The sequence below is a fragment of the Ursus americanus genome, chromosome 36, assembly GCF_024610735.1.
Source record: "Ursus americanus isolate L20-20 chromosome 36, mUrsAme1.1.p, whole genome shotgun sequence".
NCBI lineage: Eukaryota > Metazoa > Chordata > Mammalia > Carnivora > Ursidae > Ursus > Ursus americanus.
Genome location: NC_142162.1, coordinates 26,722,528 through 26,741,224, shown reverse-complemented (window position 1 = coordinate 26,741,224; position 18,697 = coordinate 26,722,528). Strand labels below are relative to the sequence as shown.

General features: G+C 46.3%; 2 protein-coding genes across 10 annotated transcripts in view; one reads left to right on the top strand and one right to left on the bottom strand.

Moving 5' to 3' along the window:
- The window catches only part of TP53BP1 (tumor protein p53 binding protein 1), an 87,341-nt gene extending 76,614 nt beyond the window's left edge, over positions 1 to 10,727 (top strand). For all 7 annotated transcript variants that reach the window (XM_087859238.1, XM_045771896.2, XM_045771905.2 and 4 more), the window contains 7 exons: positions 2,086 to 2,277; positions 2,702 to 2,917; positions 4,595 to 4,810; positions 8,531 to 8,625; positions 9,160 to 9,359; positions 9,848 to 9,993; positions 10,373 to 10,727. In XM_087859238.1, the coding sequence (XP_087715364.1) occupies positions 2,086 to 2,277; positions 2,702 to 2,917; positions 4,595 to 4,810; positions 8,531 to 8,625; positions 9,160 to 9,359; positions 9,848 to 9,993; positions 10,373 to 10,560 (1,253 nt within the window). In that variant the 3' untranslated portion in view covers positions 10,561 to 10,727. The remainder of the gene's footprint in view (positions 1 to 2,085; positions 2,278 to 2,701; positions 2,918 to 4,594; positions 4,811 to 8,530; positions 8,626 to 9,159; positions 9,360 to 9,847; positions 9,994 to 10,372) is intronic.
- Positions 10,728 to 11,621: 894 nt separating this feature from the next.
- The window catches only part of TUBGCP4 (tubulin gamma complex component 4), a 34,385-nt gene continuing 27,309 nt past the window's right edge, over positions 11,622 to 18,697 (bottom strand). The window contains exons 13-18 of one of the 3 annotated variants that reach the window (XM_045771956.2): positions 18,376 to 18,514; positions 15,891 to 16,068; positions 15,229 to 15,363; positions 13,638 to 13,754; positions 12,881 to 13,020; positions 11,622 to 12,265 (exon numbers count right to left, since the gene is read on the bottom strand). In XM_045771956.2, the coding sequence (XP_045627912.1) occupies positions 12,253 to 12,265; positions 12,881 to 13,020; positions 13,638 to 13,754; positions 15,229 to 15,363; positions 15,891 to 16,068; positions 18,376 to 18,514 (722 nt within the window). In that variant the 3' untranslated portion in view covers positions 11,622 to 12,252. Of the gene's footprint in view, positions 12,266 to 12,876; positions 13,021 to 13,637; positions 13,755 to 14,802; positions 14,894 to 15,228; positions 15,364 to 15,890; positions 16,069 to 18,375; positions 18,515 to 18,697 lie in introns of those variants that run through there. The other 2 variants (XM_087859241.1, XR_015723190.1) reach the window with 2 other exon arrangements.

The window sequence follows — 18,697 nt, the reverse complement described above, 5'->3', positions numbered from 1 at the left end:
GTTTGATTAGATCAGAGTTAAGGGTTTTGAAAAGAATGCTGTGGAGGTGAAGAGCCCTTCTTGTTAAATCAAATGGGGGAGAGAGGCTGTGATATCCACAGGACATCACTGGTCCCATTAACCTTTATCCCTTGGTTCGAGTGTTTGCCAGGTTTGTCCACCGTAAAGTTAGTGTTCTTCCCTTTCACCATTGAGACGTAACATTTAGTACTTGCCTTGCTGGGAATCTAGTAGGTGAGTGTGGCAGATGCACGGAGATATTTTTGCTTAGGAAGAAGTTGTTAGTACTGTGTTTTTGTGCCTGCATACCTACCCTTGACTGTCTGGTTTGAAAAATAGTTCCTTTTTTTTTTTTTCTTAAGTAGCCAGTTCCCTATAATGGTGATGGCGAGAGATTTCTATTTGTTATGACTGTTTCATGTGCCAGTTCTTTGAATGGATTGCCTCTTTTCTGTGAGCTAATTTGGACATAAATGTTTGTGTTGAGTTTTGTCATTTAAAAACATCATTTCTGGAGATTGTTTGGAACATGGATTGGGATGTAATGGGCAACAGTGCCTCCGATGAAGTCTCTCCAGACTTCGTTGTGATGTAGACTCCTGAGTAGTTGTTTGCCCCTCTGTTTCACTGTTAAACTTCACCCTCTAGCTCTGGATAGCACTTAGCTCTTTGTGGCGTCAGTTAGTAGCACGTGGATTTAGGTCTCTTGTGACCTGTGGCTTAACATAGTTGTATCAAATGTAATGATTCTTCTTTTTCAGGTATAAAGCTTATCCTGGAGATCCTTCTAAGACAAAGAGACAGTCCTTATCCAGGGTGAATTATGGCATCAAGGGGTGGGGAGTCGATGTCTCATTTAATGAGGGTGTCTACTCATGTCAATGTTAGACTGCTTCTAGTTCTAGTAACTTCATCAGTGTGAAGTATATTTTTGCTTTGGGCTTCTTTGTCCTTTTGAAGGGGGTCTTTGTGATTTAGTTTGCTATTAGAGATTGAAGCCAGGAGATGAAGAAGCAAGGGGAAAGGGTGTGATTGTGAGGTGTAGATAAAAGAGAGAACGAAGGCCTACTTTCATGTCTATTTCTTTCCTTCACGGCATATGCTCTGGGTTTCTTTTAGCCCTTCATTCAAGCACAGGCTAATGAAAAACAAATGGACCCTAATAAAAGGTGTTCATGATAATGCCTTGTTTTTATCTTATATATGTTGGGGGGGGGTGTGTGTACACACACATATATATTGCACATGTGTGTGTAAATTGTTTATTGATGGGTGGAGGGAAGGAGTATGATCTTTTTCATAGGTTTGGGAATGGGTTTTACCCAAGATCACACTGCTTAGTGGTGGCAGAATTAGACCTAGGCTCAGGTCTTCTGAATTCTAGCCCTCATCCGTTTTGTACTCCACATTGTGTTCCTTCTAACCTAGAGGCCTTATCGTTAGGTTCTGAATCACAGCAAGAAGTAGATAATAGGGAAAATTAGACAGGAGAGGCAGAATTTATTTTTTCCTTTCTTTGCTCTATATCTCCATTTTTTTTTTATTTAAAAAAATTTTTTTTAAGATTTATTTATTTGACAGAGACAGAGAGGGAACACAAGCAGGGGGAGTGGGAGAGGAAGAGGCAGGCTCCTAGCAGAGGAGCCTGATGTGGGGCTCGATCCCAGAACGCCGGGATCACGCCCTGAGCCGAAGGCAGATGCTTAGCGACTGCGCCACCCAGGCGCCCCTCTCTCTATTTTGATTTAGCCACACAGACACATGCTCTCTCTCTCTGAGTGATGTCATCTGTCACCTACAACTTAACTCAAGAATTATCACTCAGCCTCCAAAGAAACCAAGAAGGAAAGGTTTAATAAGTTCTGTTGAGAAACTTTCCATGTCCCAATCCCAGGGTAGTAGCTACATACATTTCTAAGTGGTGGTGGTGTCTGGGACTGACAGCTGGAATTTCTTTAAGTACTGAGTGCAGCCCGCTGTGGACCTCTTAATGCCCTGACCCAAGTCTGCTGTGCAGAGCCATTGTGAGTGGGTGCCGAGCAACCTAAAACAACAGCAGGCTGCTCTTATGTTGTTCCCGCTCAGGAGTGGTGAAAGGGCATAGGAAGGAGTCTGGAGAGCTGTACTACAGCATTGAAAAAGAAGGCCAAAGGAAGTGGTACAAGCGAATGGCCGTCATCCTGTCCTTGGAGCAAGGAAACAGACTGAGGGAGCAGTATGGCCTTGGTCCATATGAGGCCGTAACACCCCTCACCAAGGCAGCAGATATCAGCTTGGGTAAGACCTTTGCTTCCTGAGAAACTGCCTTCGGGCCCCTGCTCTGTTTGTGGTGGGAGGAGTGAATTCTAGAGCGGGAAGCATGCTTTCCCTAAATCTTACTCCTGTGGTGTAGGAGATGCTGATGAGCTGCCGATTTCTGGAGGCGCTGACTACCTCTGTTTCCTTCCTGCGACCACATAGTAAATCCTCAGATTCTTCTGAACACCCCCCCCCGCCCCGCCCCGTTCTGCAGGGGGGCCAGGCATATTTCAGTCATGACCAAGCTGAAACAGAAAAGATGGTGGCTTGGAAAGAGGTTTCCCACCCCCACGGGAGGTGGAGGAAAGGGTGTGGTGGTCTCTAACTCAGGCTCTGCCCAGCTGCTGGAGTCCAGGGCCTCAGACCATGGGAGTTGACCAACCTTTGGCTTATCCTGTCCTAGACAATTTGGTGGAAGGGAAGCGGAAAAGGCGCAGCAACATCAGCTCCCCAGCCACGCCCACTGCCTCCAGCAGCAGCAGCACAACCCCTACCCGCAAGACCACAGAAAGCCCTCGTGCCTCCTCAGGAGTTCCCTCAGGCAAAAGAAAACTGATCACTTCTGAAGAGGAACGGTCCCCTGCCAAGCGAGGCCGGAAGTCTGCCACTGTGAAACCTGGTGAGTGCTCCCTTTTGCCGCCTCCTCCCTCGGACCACTGTGGAATGCAGGACTAGCTGCTGGAGAGATGGAGCCTGATGGGTGGCGATGGCTCCCGTGTCCTGGCTACAAAGATGGGGTCCCGCACAAGCCCCAGGTAGTACTGCGCTTACTGCCTCCACCTTTATGCATCTCCCAGCACAGGTACATAGGACACGAGGTCCTGATTGGAAACATTCATTGACTTCTGTGTAGGTTCTAAGATGGAAAGTGGTACTGAATTTTAAGCAGATTCAAAATAGGTGAAATTGGTCTTACATCTCTTCCTTTACCTGGCACCATTTTCTACTTCAGGAAGCTCTGCTTCCCCCACTCTTGCACTCAGGGTCCTCTGGCTTTCTCAGACTTCCTATTGAAAGCTAGTACCTCACTGTGCATCTCCCCTCCTCTTACTGTTCCCCAACAACTGCTTTCCAGTCCCTCATGCTTCATATTAACAGGAATTTATCCATCTCTGTTTACAGAGTCTCTACTATGATCCATTCACAGCCTTTGGGGTTCTAGAGACATGGGGGTAAAGTCCTCACTCAGTGTCTGCCCTGAGGGCACCCTCTCAGTCCAGCAAACTGAAGGACTTCATTGATAGTTACATTGTCCTGGCACCAGAACTTCTTTTGTTTCCTGTGTATTTGGGTTGTGTCATGTCCGTATCTGTCTCACACTTCTGTTGTGTTCAGGTTATGTGAGGTGTGGAACTGAGTGCTTCACACATATTACCTCAAGTAATCCCTGTGAGGTATAGATGCTAGAATTCGTTTTCCAGTTGAAGAATCTGAGGCACAGCAAAGTGGGCTAACTTTCCCAAGGTGACGTAGGAATCCAGAATTCACACTCAGGCAATCTGACTTTGAAGTCCGGGCTTATGCGTACTACGTCAGACTGTTCTCCTCCTGCTGCTTTTGTTTTAGGGAGGCATGACCTGTCTGTCATCTTAGCCTCCTAATGAGGCTTTGATTCCGCTTCTCCAAATCAGGTATTTGTTTTCTTTTTGAGGACTTATTGGGGCACTCCTAGCATGGGTGTTCTGGGAGTCCTGGGCTGGCTGGTTCACTTACCCACCCCCAAGGGTTGGAAACTGGGATAATTGCAGTAGGCTGGTTTGATGGAGCTCCATCAAAGTGTAAGAACACTTCATTACCAAGTGTTCTGTGCACCATTCTGGTGAGGGTCAGGGATAGGGTGGGAGTATCTGCCAGGGACATTGGTAATAAAAAAAAATGGGCTTTTTGTTGTTGTCTGTTTTTAAGGGCTGTTTCAAAGTCTCACATACCCTGGGAAATTCCGAGCACTGGGCAGAGAAAGTGGGCTGAAGATTTCCAAATATTTTTTCATTCTTACCTAAGCTTTGTTTATATTAGAACCACCACTTTCCTCAGATGATCTCAGAAGTACTTGGTTTGGCTGTATAAAAACAATACTAGTTGATTTTCGTTATGAAAATAATGTATACATCATCATGACCGTAAAATTTACATACATCACATTTCTCTGCACTGTAAATTGGGGTCTAGGTTGTTGACCATAGGAATGGTCTTTGGTCAGTAGCTCAAAAAAGTTGATCAGGACATTGCCTACCCATCCTGTGGTGCCCAGGCAGTAGTCTGTATCCTTCTAGTAACTGTGCTCTGTCCTTTCCAGGTGCAGTGGGGGCAGGAGAGTTTGTGAGCCCCTCTGAGAGTGGAGACAACATGGGTGAACCCTCAGCCCTGGAAGAGCAGAGAGGGCCTTTACCCCTCAACAAGACCTTGTTTTTGGGCTATGCTTTTCTTCTCACCATGGCCACAACCAGTGACAAGTTGGCCAGCCGCTCCAAACTGCCAGATGGTCCTACAGGAAGCAGTGAGGAAGAGGAGGGTAAGTCCCTAGGAAGCCCTGGGGGACCTGACACTTGGGCACTTTCTTCCTTTCTATTCACTTCATGAGCCTGTAAAGGAAGCAGTGCAGCTGGCATCTGGGATCTTGGTTAGGGAAAATTAATGAGCCTGCTTCTTGATTATTTATAGATTGTTTCCTTAAAGTTCCTCTTGGTGGCACCTCAAAACCACCCTGTGAGGCAGATGGGAGACAGAGCTTATCATCCACTTTACAGATGAGCAAACAAGCTCGGAGAGGTTAAATAATTGCTTTTTGTCTGCAATAATGGTAGACTTGGCACTAGAACCCCTGTTCATTTTATCCTACTAGTCATCCAGATCCGTCAGGTTTCTGAGTGCCCTGCCGCTTTCCCATCTGTGTTCTAGGGACAACTGCTAGAGAAAACCTGTGCGGGGGCTGAAGTTCAGTCTCCTGAGGTCTGAGCGTAAGATTGAGAATGTAGGGTGCCCAGAGCCCCAGGGTGATTACAGAGAAACAGCTGCTAAGCCTTTTCAGCTCTTGCACCTCTCTTCACCTTAAACTACATCTGTATAGTGCATTTCTCCATTGTCGGTTACTTAGGGTTTGAGTGAAGGCGGCAGTGGGGAGGTAAAAATTGTTTCAACTGTCTTTAAAGAGCGTGATCTAGGAGAGAAAATGGGCAGCTACAAATATGTACACCGTGAGTCACAGCATCATCCAGATGTTTCTGTGAAAGCCAAAGGTCCAGATGGGATGATGTTCTGCGGGGTAGAGCTGAATCTTGCGAGAGGGAATTGAATTAGGGAACATGGTTATCATAAAATAGCAGCAGTGCAGATCGGTGATGGTTGGCATTTCAGATGCGTGGATGACTCCAACTAACCAACCAGAACTGTATCTCACCAGCCATAGCCACGTGGAGATCTGTACAGGGACGTAGGAAGGTTGGTCAGGGAGTGCAGTTAGGATTTATGTATGCTGTTTGGAAGGTGCGTGAATAGTCATCGGTAGACGGCTCTCGGGTGTGGGAGCAGGTGTGGCATGTGTGGGCTTTCAAGGTTGTGTGTGCACCCAGCCTTTTTTGTCAGACAGCATTGAGATAGGTATCATTGGAGAGAAGGTATATGAAGCGTTTCCTAGCCAAGAGTGTAGTTTTACTGTGATCGTAAGAGTCCCTTGAGGATTGTGCTGAGATGTGTTGTGGCATCAAAACAGTGTTTGTGGTCTTGTTTTCTTTTGCTTTTACAGTATTGCTAGACCATGGACCTTCCTCATTCTCCAACACACTCCTAGCCCTTCCCTAGACCAGGACTTCATAAGGCAGTTCTATAGATGTTTTATTTGTGGGTTGGTACAGCATGGTCAAGAAAGCCAGCTTTGGTATGAGATGCAGACTGTCCAGTTCCTTAAAAATCTGTGACCCTGTGTGATAATAAACTCCTAAAAATTCCCTCCATTACTATCTATCAAATGTTTTTAATCCCAACCTTGTAACCAAAAGTGAGGGGACGTAGGCCTTGTCTAAATGAGGAAATTGGACATTTTTTAGAGAGATTTCCAAGTTTCATTTCTTTCTTTCTTTCCTTTCTTTTTTTAAAGATTTTATTTATTTGATAGGAGCACGAATACATAGGGGGAGCAGCAGGCAGAGGGAGAGGCAGGGCTAAGCATGGAGCCTGATGCAGGGCTCAATCCCAGGACCCTGGGATTATGACCTGAGCCAGAGGCAGACACTTAACCAACTGAGCCACCCAGGCGCCCTGATATCCAGGTTTCTTGTAGAAAGTGTGGTTATAGTGAACATATCTGTTTTATGTTGCTCCTTTATCATTGGACATTGCCCAGCAGTACCAAAGTCCTTGATATTTGTGGCACGTTGAATGTCCCCCTCAATCTCAAGAAGCCTAAAGACATTTGTACTAAAACAATCTTCTAACAGAATATTAACCGTTTTAAAGAAACTGTGTGGTATGACTTGCAGATAAATGGGAATCTCTTAGATGCTACTTTAGATCAGGAGCTCATAAAATATTTGAATCCATTTAATGAGACCTGTTTATTAATGAATTAAGAATGTGGCACCTGCTATTGTTGGGAGGCACACCATATGACCCAGCAGCCATGGGGATTTGACTCTAGAGTTGAGTGCATGTAGTGCCTTCGTCCTTGATTTAGACGATGGAATTAAAAACCTGTTCATTTTAGCCTCTGGTGGGGCAGGGCCACTTACAAGTTGCAAATAAAGAAAATTAAATCCAAAAAGAGAAAAAGTAGAGGAGTGGACTGCTACTGCCTAGGTGGGATAATACTTGATTACACAGATGCAAGGAAATATAGTTGGGGATTAAAATCTAAATAGGTCAGGACTAGAGACAGACCTGGATTAAGCAGACATACCATAGAAGTCTTGGGAAAACGAAAGGACCACGAGAGGCCTTGGCAGCGACTCAGCAGTAGAGTGTTGGTACTGAAAATTGTGACAAGATGTATTGAGATGGATCAACAGGATGTGGTGACAAGACTGAGAAATAGTCCTGCTATATTCTGTGTTTTTTACAACCCTTAGAGTTTCCAGTTTGAGCTCTCATTTTCAGAGGAACATGGAGAATGCTTGGTCAAGAAAAGAGCAATGAAGGTGAATGGGCTGGCCAGGCAGACCTGCCCGGAGGTGTAGAGGCCTGAGCGTGGGGCATGAGCACTTCCGGGCAGCTCCAGCAGGCAGGGAGGGCACCACAGGGCTGGCCTCTCTGCAAGGGGTCTGCTCTGCCAGCGTTTACCACGGGGCATGAGGGGGACGGGGAGTGGTCCTGGCACTGAACTCTTACGAATTTGGTTGGGTTTTTTATTTGTGGTAAGTTCATTAGAACTTAATTTCTCAGAAATCCTAATTAACTAAAATCTCTAATGTCTTGCTTTTTTTTCTTTTCTTTTTTTAATGTGTTATTTATATATGAGAGGAGCAGATATTTGGTCAAAAGAAGCAATTTCTAATTGCCTAGGGTCATTACAGCTTCAGCCTCATCTCTCATAACTTCTACTTCAGCCTCAAGACTGTAATGCAGTCATTGATGTTCAGTGTCCTGAGGTACTTCAAGATCATCAAAGGTAGATAGTTTTCAATAAAAAGGTTGGAATAGGATTTTTCTGGCTAATCTTCACTTAATCGGTTACATTTTAGAAACCATACTTTGAGCATTCTGGTTCATCAAAGTTCTAGTCTGTGGGGGTAAAAATACTGATGAAGGGGGAATTTGGAGGCTTTGTTAGAAGAAGTGCAGTCAGCTACTCTTCATCTCCACGAGCAGGCAGAATTAGAAGAAATGAATGTGCGTAGTCTGCAGGAGAGATTGAGGGTAGACATAAGGGACAGCTTCCTGATGGTAAGGGTTACTCAAACTGGAATACCAACCACGGGAACTGGTTGTGTGTCCATCCCTGTTAACAGTCCCATGACTCAGCACAGAAACCTTTGGTGTTTTTAGGTCTAGGTAGGACCTACCCCATTTCTCATCTTTCCCACCCCTTCTGCTCTTGTCCCTTCTTTTGGCAGCATTTTGTAGTTTTCCTGACAGAGCTCTTTCTGACCCATGGGAAAGCCCTTGATCTGTCTGTCTTTGGGATATAGTGCTGTGGAGATAGCGGGGGAGTGTAAAAGGAGGCAGTTAAGAAGCAGGCTTCAAGTAGTGAATAAGAAACCAACTAGTAATTATGATCTTGGTTGTCTGTTTTTTTAAATAGAATTTTTAGAAATTCCTCCTTTCAACAAGCAGTATACAGAATCCCAGCTTCGAGCAGGAGCTGGCTATATTCTTGAAGACTTCAATGAAGCCCAGGTGAGGCGTTTCTTTGTGTTGCTTCCCGGAGGGACAGTGATGAGAAGAGCCTGAGAGGGAGGGGATGGGGAGTGTGGGTACACCAGGTAGACAGTTCAGGAACTGGGACACTGCTACAAGATTTTGCATGAAATAGAATTTTTACTTGTGTGTAAGGAAGAGAAGTTAGAGCCCTTGTTTGTTAAAGGCCGTGGTTCTGTTTCTGGGACAAAAGCAGATTAAAATTTGTGTTTCATAGAAATCCCTGTTACAGTGTTGCTGATTTTCAGCCTGGAAGGTTGAATACCTGGGATTGGGTTTGTCCTTGAGGGTTTAGGCCCCCAGAAAAACCTGCAGGTGAGGCAGGGAGAGTGGCTAGGGAAGTCACTTGGGCCTTTCATTGAGAAAGGAAGGAGTTGGGCAGAGGGATAGGCTCAACCCCATTTTGGGTAGTATTTGGAAGTGTTCAGATCTGTTCTCTGCGACTCAGGGCTGTTATTTAGGGGCTTTCTGTAGAAGTCATCAGACCCATTGGTTCTGTTTCTTTTCTTCCAGTGTAACACAGCCTACCAGTGTCTCCTAATTGCAGATCAGCACTGTCGAACCCGGAAGTATTTCCTGTGCCTTGCCAGTGGGATTCCTTGTGTGTCTCATGTCTGGGTCCATGATAGTTGCCATGCCAACCAGCTCCAGAATTACCGCAATTATTTGCTTCCTGCTGGGTACAGCCTTGAGGAGCAAAGAATTCTGGATTGGTGAGTATTTGAGAGCCCATCTAGGATGGTAGGCAGGAAGACAGCAAGCTTTTGGAGGGGGCGAATCTAGGTGAGAGTATTTCTAGCAACTAGAATTATCCTAGGATAAATTAGAGAATTTGAGTGAGTTCCTTTCAGCAGCTTATCTAGTTTGTCCCTGAGGCATCCTAGTTAAGGACCTTTTGGAAATGTGTGAGGATTTCCATGTAGGTTCAGTATTCTCGACCTCTAAGGTTAGGGGACTAAGTTTTAAGCAAGGCATTTTATTCTCAACCCCAGGGTGGACCTGGACCGCAGAAGGGCTGATTTAGAAGCCCCGGATCCCAGAGAATACACATGATTCACAGGAGAGACGGGGAGTGGTGCAGGGCTTTGGAAAACACTCCCATGTGCCCCAGTCCCTCTGCAGAAGGGCTCTTGTTGGATGTAATCTGTCATGCTAAGGTCTTTTCCAATTCCAAGGTGCTATGTCTCTGACTCCTTCATAGGCAACCCCGTGAAAACCCTTTCCACAATCTGAAGGTACTCTTGGTGTCAGACCAACAGCAGAACTTCCTGGAGCTCTGGTCTGAGATCCTCATGACTGGGGGGGCAGCCTCCGTGAAGCAGCACCATTCAAGTGCCCATAACAAAGGTACCTGGAGAGTGTGTGTGGTGTTATTGCTCCAAGGATGTCCTTAGACCCGTAGGTGTTAGGCCTTGTGGTCTGATTGGGGGACCTTGTCCATGTTTCTAAGAAGAAAAGTACCACCTTCAAGAGGTGAGCTACTAGGAGTGAGGCACGGGGCTGTTGGTGCTTCTGCTCGTGTCCAGTGGTATATTCGTAAACCTGTTTGCAAGGTTAGCATATAGTGATTATAACTTTCCCTTTTGGTTGTGATCAGTAACAGTGTTTGACATAAAAGGCTTGAGTTTGGGCACAGCGCGACGTACTGGCTAGGAAGCGGATCTTTTTTTAATGGAAGGCTAACCCGAGTGTCCTCTCCTCACTCACCTTCCCCTGCTTCCTGCAGATATTGCGTTAGGGGTATTTGACGTGGTGGTGACGGATCCCTCCTGCCCAGCCTCGGTGCTGAAGTGTGCGGAAGCATTGCAGCTGCCTGTGGTGTCCCAAGAGTGGGTGATCCAGTGCCTCATTGTGGGGGAGAGAATTGGATTCAAGCAGCATCCAAAATACAAACATGATTATGTTTCTCACTAAGGATACTCGGTCTTACTGATTTTATTCCCTGTTGTGGAGATTGTGTTTTAACAAGGTTTTAAATGTGTCTTGTGTGTAACTGGATTCCTTGCATGGACCTTGTATATAGTTTTATTTCCTGGACTTTTATGATAAAAATAAATGTTGAATCTCTTTGGTTGTAGTAACTGGGATTTCTTCATCCATTTCTTTTAATCGCAGAACAAAGAGCAAGACAAACATAGTACCTTCTCTGCGGTTTTCAGTAGCCTTGTTTGTTCATAGGACAACAGCTAGCCAAGGAAAATAACAAGAAGCGAATTTTAAAATTTTCTGTGGTGCATCTTTGTCAAAAGGTTATCCTGGGCTAAAATTAGATACTGCCAAAAACCTGATTTTACAGTAGGCCCAGATCAATAGATGTAGCAAAAGTTGAATGGAATTGGGCACTTCCTGGCAATTAAAAAAAATCTTTTTAGAGTTGAGCTGACACCTGACCTGTGGGTCCTGTACTCTGAGACCTAAAAAGGAAAACGCACCAACTGCTGTGAAAGGGCAGTGCCTAAAGCCTGATGGGATGACTTTCTGCAAGGATAAACACGAGAAACACAGGGACCACTCTGGAAATGTTAGAAACTCTGGCCAGGGGTCCAGTTTTATAACTTTTATTGCTGTCACGGTTACTAGAAGCTTCCTTCTCTACTACTGCTACTCGTAGCAGCATCCCTGTTGATGTCCTCTCATTCCTTGAAGCAGGAGTTTAAGTTTAAAAAGAGTTTCCTGCCAATTAATTAGTAAATATTTTAGGCTTTCTGGACCATTTGATGTGTCACAAATACCTGTGCCGTGATAGCATGAAAGCAACCATAGACAGTAGGTAAATGAGTGTGGCTGGTTCCAATAAAACTTGATTTACAAAAATGGGTGGCAGGCCGTAGTTTGGTGGAACGGGTCACCTTCAGCACACAATTGAGGACGCAGTATGTGCTAGAGGAGATCTGATTCACAGTATCAGATAAGCACCACAATCACCGGCTACAGACTGAGGCCGGAATGCTGCATTCTTCTTCAGTAGAGAGGGAGTTGTTCAATCAACATTTATTTTGGTTCACACCAATATGAACATCAATAATTAGAGTTAACAGTTGGGCCAGATTAGGGGAACCTTAACTCCTGTGGTTCTTCCAAGAGGGGATAATAAGACTCGCAGTTCTCAATATTTGAAATCTAAGAATTAGAACCCAATCTTTTTTTCATAAGGACTCCTTTTCTTCGTTAAAATAGTAATATTTTAAATACATTGTCAACAGCTAGAATTGCCCTTTTACCCTCTGAAATAATTGGAAGTTATTACTTACTGCTGTCTCTCGCAGCTTGACCAATACCTAGGCACACAGTAGGTGCTCAGCAAATGGATGTGTCCAACAGATGCTGTCAATGTGAAGGATCTTGCAAGGTCAGCAGAGGGAGAGCTGGCACCCGTGTCCTCCGTGCTGGGTGAGTTAAGAACTCCCCTAAGGTGGGGTAGACCGTTCCACAGGGGAAGGGTCTGTGCCTGTGAATGCCCAGTAGAAGCAGCTTCCAGGAGGAAAAGGTAGGGCCCTCAGGAGGCTGCAGGCATTTGTCGAGTGGCTGGAAAGTGGGATGTTTTCAATCTTCCGTCACAGATTTGGGAACGTGGTGAGAGACCGTCGGTTTGTGAACGAGGTATTTTCACATCCCGAAACTATAAAAGAAAAAAAGAGCCTCATCAAATATGCTTTCCCAAGATTTTCTTCAAAGAGGAATCAGGGCAACCTGTGATCTACATAATGTCATCTTCTAAGACTAACTCTTCTGCTAAAATCACTTAGGAAAAATCTGCTTGAGGACATTTGAGAGAGAGAAAGGAGAACAATAAAGTGCTTTTTAAAAACAGGAGAGATGTCTGAGAAAAGCCAACCACCACTGATCTATTGGATTAAAGAGCTAAGAATCAGAAGGGGAGACCACCTTTCCCAGGCATGGCAGCTGGGGGGCAGGGGGCAGGGGGCCTGAGGCCGCACAGCTGGTTCATGTGAGAACTGGGAAGCAGCCAGAGCCACTCCACTTCCCAGTTCGTTCTTCCAGCCCAGCTGAAAACTAAAAAGCCATCTCAGCATCAGGAGCTTTAGTGTTTTACTATGGTGATGGCTTTAAAATTAATAAAGATGATCAGACAGAGCCCTGAGCCTTAGTTTCCTTGTTTATAAAATGAGGCCATTTGGACGAGACAGTGGCTAACTTCTCCCAGCTCTGGAATTATAACTTGTTAAAAAGCCACACACACAGTCCACAGACTTTCCCCAAGGCTTATTCCTACCTGCCCAGAGTTCCGCCAGCCTGCGTGTAGTATTTGTTATAATCTAGTCGTAAGAGTAGTTGTGCCAAATCTGAGTTGATCTGATGGTTCCGAACACTGGAGAGAATCTTGAACAGCAGTGAAGACTGGCGGCTAAAGCCCTGCAGAGAGAAGAACTCGGGCTTTCATTCCTCTCAGACTCACCAACTGTCCATGTGGATGAGGCAGGAGGGGGCAGCTCCTTGAAAAACCCTTGCTCAAAATTCTACAGCACCAGCTGCCCTTCCCACAGCCTCGCTTCTCTTAGCTCCTCAAGGGTCATCTTAGTACCAAGTCCACAGATAGCATGACTTTCTGTGAAAGTACACTCCCATTCTCAGTAGAAAGTTAGCATCCACTTTCAAATTAATATATTCTGGTTGTATACTGGGGTCGGGGAGAGCCTGCGTGTTTGTTGGAGTCAGATAATTACAATCCCAGTTCAAGGAAGTAAGGAGAGTGGATAGGAGAATGTGAGAACAGAGCCAGTGCATGTTTGTGGGCTGAAGAAACTATTCATGGCTGAACTATTTTTGAATGCTGAGATGGCACATAATTATCTGCTTCAAAATGAACTGATACCAACATTTTAATCTTTGTATCTTGTTACTTCTGTGTGTACGTCCGTATTGGGGAAATGCTTTACTGACTCAGAGGGCAAGATCGTGATTCCCCATTGGCAAAACCACCCCTCCCCTGTGCACAGGCCTGCGTGCTGCCAACAGCCAGGCCGACTCACCTTCACCAGGATGCTCAGCTGGGCAGCCCCACGTTCATCCAGCGGGCCCAGGTTCTGACTGACCAGTGAGCAAAAGCTGTGACAGAGATCTAGGATTTCATTCAGGCAGTGAAACACCTACCCAGGAAACAGTTGGTATTAGGAAAAGAAGGAAGATACACCTATGAAATTAAAGATTTGGGAAAACAGTCTAAGAGCGACCATATTCCCATTCTTTGACCTCAGGAGAGACAACGTCACATGTCAGTCCCGCTGGCCCCTCAAAATGCAGCAAGTGTAAACCAAACTCTTCCCTTCCTGGCAAAGATGCTATCATCTCTTAGTTACCCCAGCACAAAGCTTCCATTGTAGCCACATCACACTAGTCATCGTTTCTGGGACCCACCAAGTGTGCTCCTGCCCCGAGCTTTGCTTTCACTGTTGTTCCCTATGCCCGGGATCTTCTTCTTAATGCCAGTTCACGGTCTACCTTCTCAGTGGAGCACTCCCTTCCCCGTGTAGCCTTTGGTGACCCCCTGCTTCTCTCTCTATATTATCTGTACTGTTCTCTTGGCCTCTGTTCAGGCCACCTGTGTTGTTACTGATCTGTGTATGTACGTATGTTCTGTTTCTCCAACTAGATTGTGAGCTCCTTAAGGGCAGAGCCATGACTTATACCTCTTTGTATCCCCAGTGCCTTGCATAAAGTAAGCACTCAATAAATATTTAATGGTGACACCTGCTCTGATCTGCTTTTTCCCAAGGAGGCACTCAGGCCACACGAGGGCAGTCTACCTGTCACAACGGCTTTTGGTGTTGTCAGTTCACAGAAAGAGCCCTTGGGAGTGGCATCTATGTAACCCGCTCTCCCTTCGTGCAGCAAAATAGCTCCGAATACGAACGCCAGAGAAGTCTGTAGTGTTTGTGGTGTGGCAGCCCTGAGGGAGAACAGCCGGCTGACACCGGAGATGAAGTGTAATCTATGTAACCTATATAATCATAGAAACTATGAGGAGTCATTTCAACCTCCCCACTTTCCATTCTGGAATTGGCATGCACTTGTGAGCTTTAAAAAACACTGGTGCCTGGGTTTCACGCCAGAGATTCTAATTCAAGTGCTTGGGGTCCCAGATTTTTTAAAGCTTCCAGGTGATTCCCATGTGTAGCCAAGGTTGAGAATAATTACCTTGAAGGAGATGTACACGTGTATGTACACACATACACGTAGAGGGAGACTACTCCACTTGTCCGTGAAAACAACTCTCAACTGGTCAATCCTGATCCAAAAGATGGCTAAGAAAGTAAGTACTGTATGCTTTTCGTTAGTCTTGCTGTGGTATCAGGAAGGTTTTTTAAATTAAATCCTTCCCTCTGAGGGTTCAGCACACACTCTTTTTTCTATAGCTGCTCACCACATCCCTAAGATACAATATTTCAGAAATTCAAAGACATTTAAATTCCCTCTTAACATTCCCTTTTAGTTTTAAGTTGTTAAAAAGGTCTGAAAATGGAGATCGAACAATTTAACGATAGTTCCACATCCTGGCAACCCGGGATCTAAGAGAACAGTCAGGCTAGAACCGGCCTGAGGAAACCCAACAGCCCTACTTACAGGTTTCAACAGGATAAAGGACTGAGCCAGCAAATTGCTAAGGAAGTGGTCGTGAGCCAATCGGATGCTTTCAAAGTCGCGGGTAGAATTGATCTGATGCAGCAGCTGTGAGAACTGAGACTCGAGCACGTCTACCTGGTGGGCAGCGACACACAAATACTTTCAGTACCTAGCATATTCTAGCACTCGAGAACATGAAGATGCCTGCTAATATGAAAGAGAAATTCTCTCTCCTATTGAAGCCACTTCAAAGCCGACCAAAGGCCCCCTTACGTTGCTTAGCCTTGTAGAAAGTTATCTGCCTAATGCCTAAAAACCTCCGAAGTTCCGGCAGGTCCCCCCACCTCACGCCACATCCCCTCCACCGACTGACTCGGTTAAGCCCTATAGATTCCAGACCTTCTAGCCAACTCTAAAAATTAGGGTCAAATCAGTAAGAATGAAACACTGCGTTGCTGGCAAGAACCCTAAACTCCTCCTTCAGCCATCTATCCCGCCTTCCTCTAAAATGCCACCAGGAAACCCCGCCAGGGATAAAATCTGAATTTTCTCAAGCCCCGACATTTCATCCAGTGCAGGGCTGCAGTCTCTCTTCGGTAAATCCTGCCAACCGCCCAGACTTTCCTTCTTACCCCTTCCTCTGTTCATCCCTCAGCCCAGACCTGGAGATAGTACTGAAGATTATCCACCAAGAAAGCCATGTGATTTCTCAGGCGCCACTTGACTGCGTCCGTCTGGTTGGACTTGAGGTGCTTGCGCTGCATCTGCAGGGCCCAGCAGTGCTGCAGCTCCGCCTGCACCCGGCGCACGCTCAGCAAGTACTTGAACACGACGTTGTACCTGGGACAGACGCGTCGGGCCGCGCAGGAACAAACCCTCAGCCCCCCTCACCTGCATGACACACCCCACGGCTCTGTGCCTGCCACCCGTCCCCCAAGAGGCAGGCAGGCAAGGAGAGTGGCCACGGATGATTCCCTGTGGCTTGTTTACACGGTGGAATATCGCACAGCGGTCAAATGAGTGCACAACCCAAGAGGACTCCCGGCAGTAGGGTTCTGAATAAAGAAGGTAAATCGCAGGTTCCATACAGCCTTATGCTTAAAACAACCGGGTAGAGAAAAAGCATACTTTGAGGGAATATATATAGATGTTCTAAAACTAAGTATTAAAAGGACAGAAAACATGACTGCGGGAGAGTGGGGACTTTGGGCTGGGGGAGCCAAGGGAGGGAAACTGGGGAAGACCACAGAGGCCGAGGGGCGCTATTGCCGGTGTTCTAGTTTCTGTGCTGGGAAGTGGTTTGACGGCATATGTGTAAGAAGGAAGGAGGGTCTTGCGTAGACTAATAACGTGTTAGGAAGCAAGGATTTTGGTGAATCTGATTCTCTGTCCCAAAGAAAAGAGAACGCAATCGAGGGCTCCCTAACTCCTGCCTCCCGGCAAGCTCCGGACCAGTTGCCTAATGCTGAGCCCCACTCTGAGAACACGCATGGGAAGAACAGCTGATTCCTAGTTGAATTGGATAAATTTACTTGTTCGTAGGCAGACCTGCAGAAACCAATCTTATCTGGTTTTTAAAATCATCTATTACTAATGGAACAACATAGTAAAAATAGTACACCCTGTTTCGATTCTGATTTAAACAAACCGAAACATAAAAAGACATTTTTTGATAACTGGGAAAATTTCAGTCTGTACCAGATACCAGATAAGGATTTACTGTTCATCTGACTGGCTGCGATAACTGCACTGTAGTTACATTAAAAACATGCCTTTGCTGGATAAGGCTCTCGCGAAACCAACAGATGAAACGAGCAGCCTAATGCTGGCAGTTACTGAAGCTGGGTAACGTAGACGTGGGGGATCCCTGTGGTCCATACTTTATATTTGGAAATTCTCATAATCCGTTTTAAATAATACATCTGAGATTGACTTCCTCAAGGGTGTTCGGAGTCTATCAAGTGAGGCTGTAAATGGACTGTCTGCCTGTGGGACAGTGGGAGCTGAGAAGGCTCCAGGACAAGGTCCATGCAGCTTGCTTAGGTGGGCTGTGGGCTCTGAACCTGCCACAGAAATCTCCCTCGACCAGCCTCGTCTTTTCCCTTCCATGCCTAGGCTCTCACGCCCTAAGCTTCTCTACCCAAAAAGGTAGAGATGACTGGGAACAGGAGCAGAGGGATGAAGAGCGGCCCTTTTGTTCATGTATTTCCCTTTCCTCCACTCCTCTAGCCTGAGCACAACACTGCCATCCTCCAACCAGGGCAGGGGCCAGCACAGGATTTGAGAGATTCTTCAATGGTGTGGGGACGGGTTTCACAGGCGACCACTAGCCAAGCATGCTTCTCCAGCCTCCCTTCCCCTAGACGTCTGGCTCCTTGACTTGGGGACAGGAGGTCCCGACGGGGCTGAGTGACAGCACCCGGCAGGCTCTCAGGATAAAGAACAAAGCTGATCCAAGAGTCTCTAACCATGTCGGGGTCCCGCTCCTGTATTCCACCCCCAGCTCAGCTGTCCCCACCGCCTCACCCTGGGGGTAAGAAGGTGATCTTTGCAGTGGCTCAAGTCCACAGGAAACATTTGGGCTTGGAAAGCCTTCCCAAGTAGATCAACAAAAAATTACGAAAGTTTTAGGGAGGAAACTTGCTAGTCTGATGGAATTAACAAGGCCAGATTCTCCATTGGTGCCCAAGACTGCATCTTCCAGAGGCCACAGACTTGCAGTCTGTAAACTGCTTATTTTGCAACTTAAAAAATGACAACGGGGCGCCTGGCTGGCTCTGTCGGTGGAGCCTGTGACTCTTGATCTCGGGGTTGTAATTTCAAGCCCCACACCGGGTAAGAGATTGCTTAAAAAATAAAATCTTAAAAAAAGAAACACACGCCACCACCACCACACTGATGGTTTGAGGGTCTGACCCTCCCATTCATCCCAGCACCCAGCACCCCCCATGGCCCCGTGTCCGCAGCTTCACTTGCTAAGGTTTTATGTCTGGTCCGCACAGGCATCCGAGTTTGCAGCCTCTGATTTATAGACTGTGTACAACCACCAGCTGCGTGGTTACCTTGCTCCCCCCAGTTCTATTCCCGATCACTTCTACCCTTGGAAGTCAGGTCATATTTACCTATGAGAAATTCAGAAATACTCACTTTTCCAGAACAGCAGGGGTGAAGAGAATGTGTAGTGGCCACTGCACTTTGTAGGAGAGACCCAGGGCTGCCCAGCCAGAAGCAGGGGCTTCCCGGGGAGAAGTTTCCCGAGAAGGCCCTTCTCTTGCCTGAGCGGCATCTGTTAAGAAGAGAAAAGACGACTTTGCTCATCCAGAACCAGGGCTTCGACAAGGTGGGTCACGGTCACGAGGGGAGTGCTCACTCGAGCCTGCAGCGTCAGAAGCATACAGGCAACAAAAAGGGGACTTGAAGAAGAAGGCAGGGGGAGTCTATGTGAGATTCTTTTAGGAGGGTTCTCGGA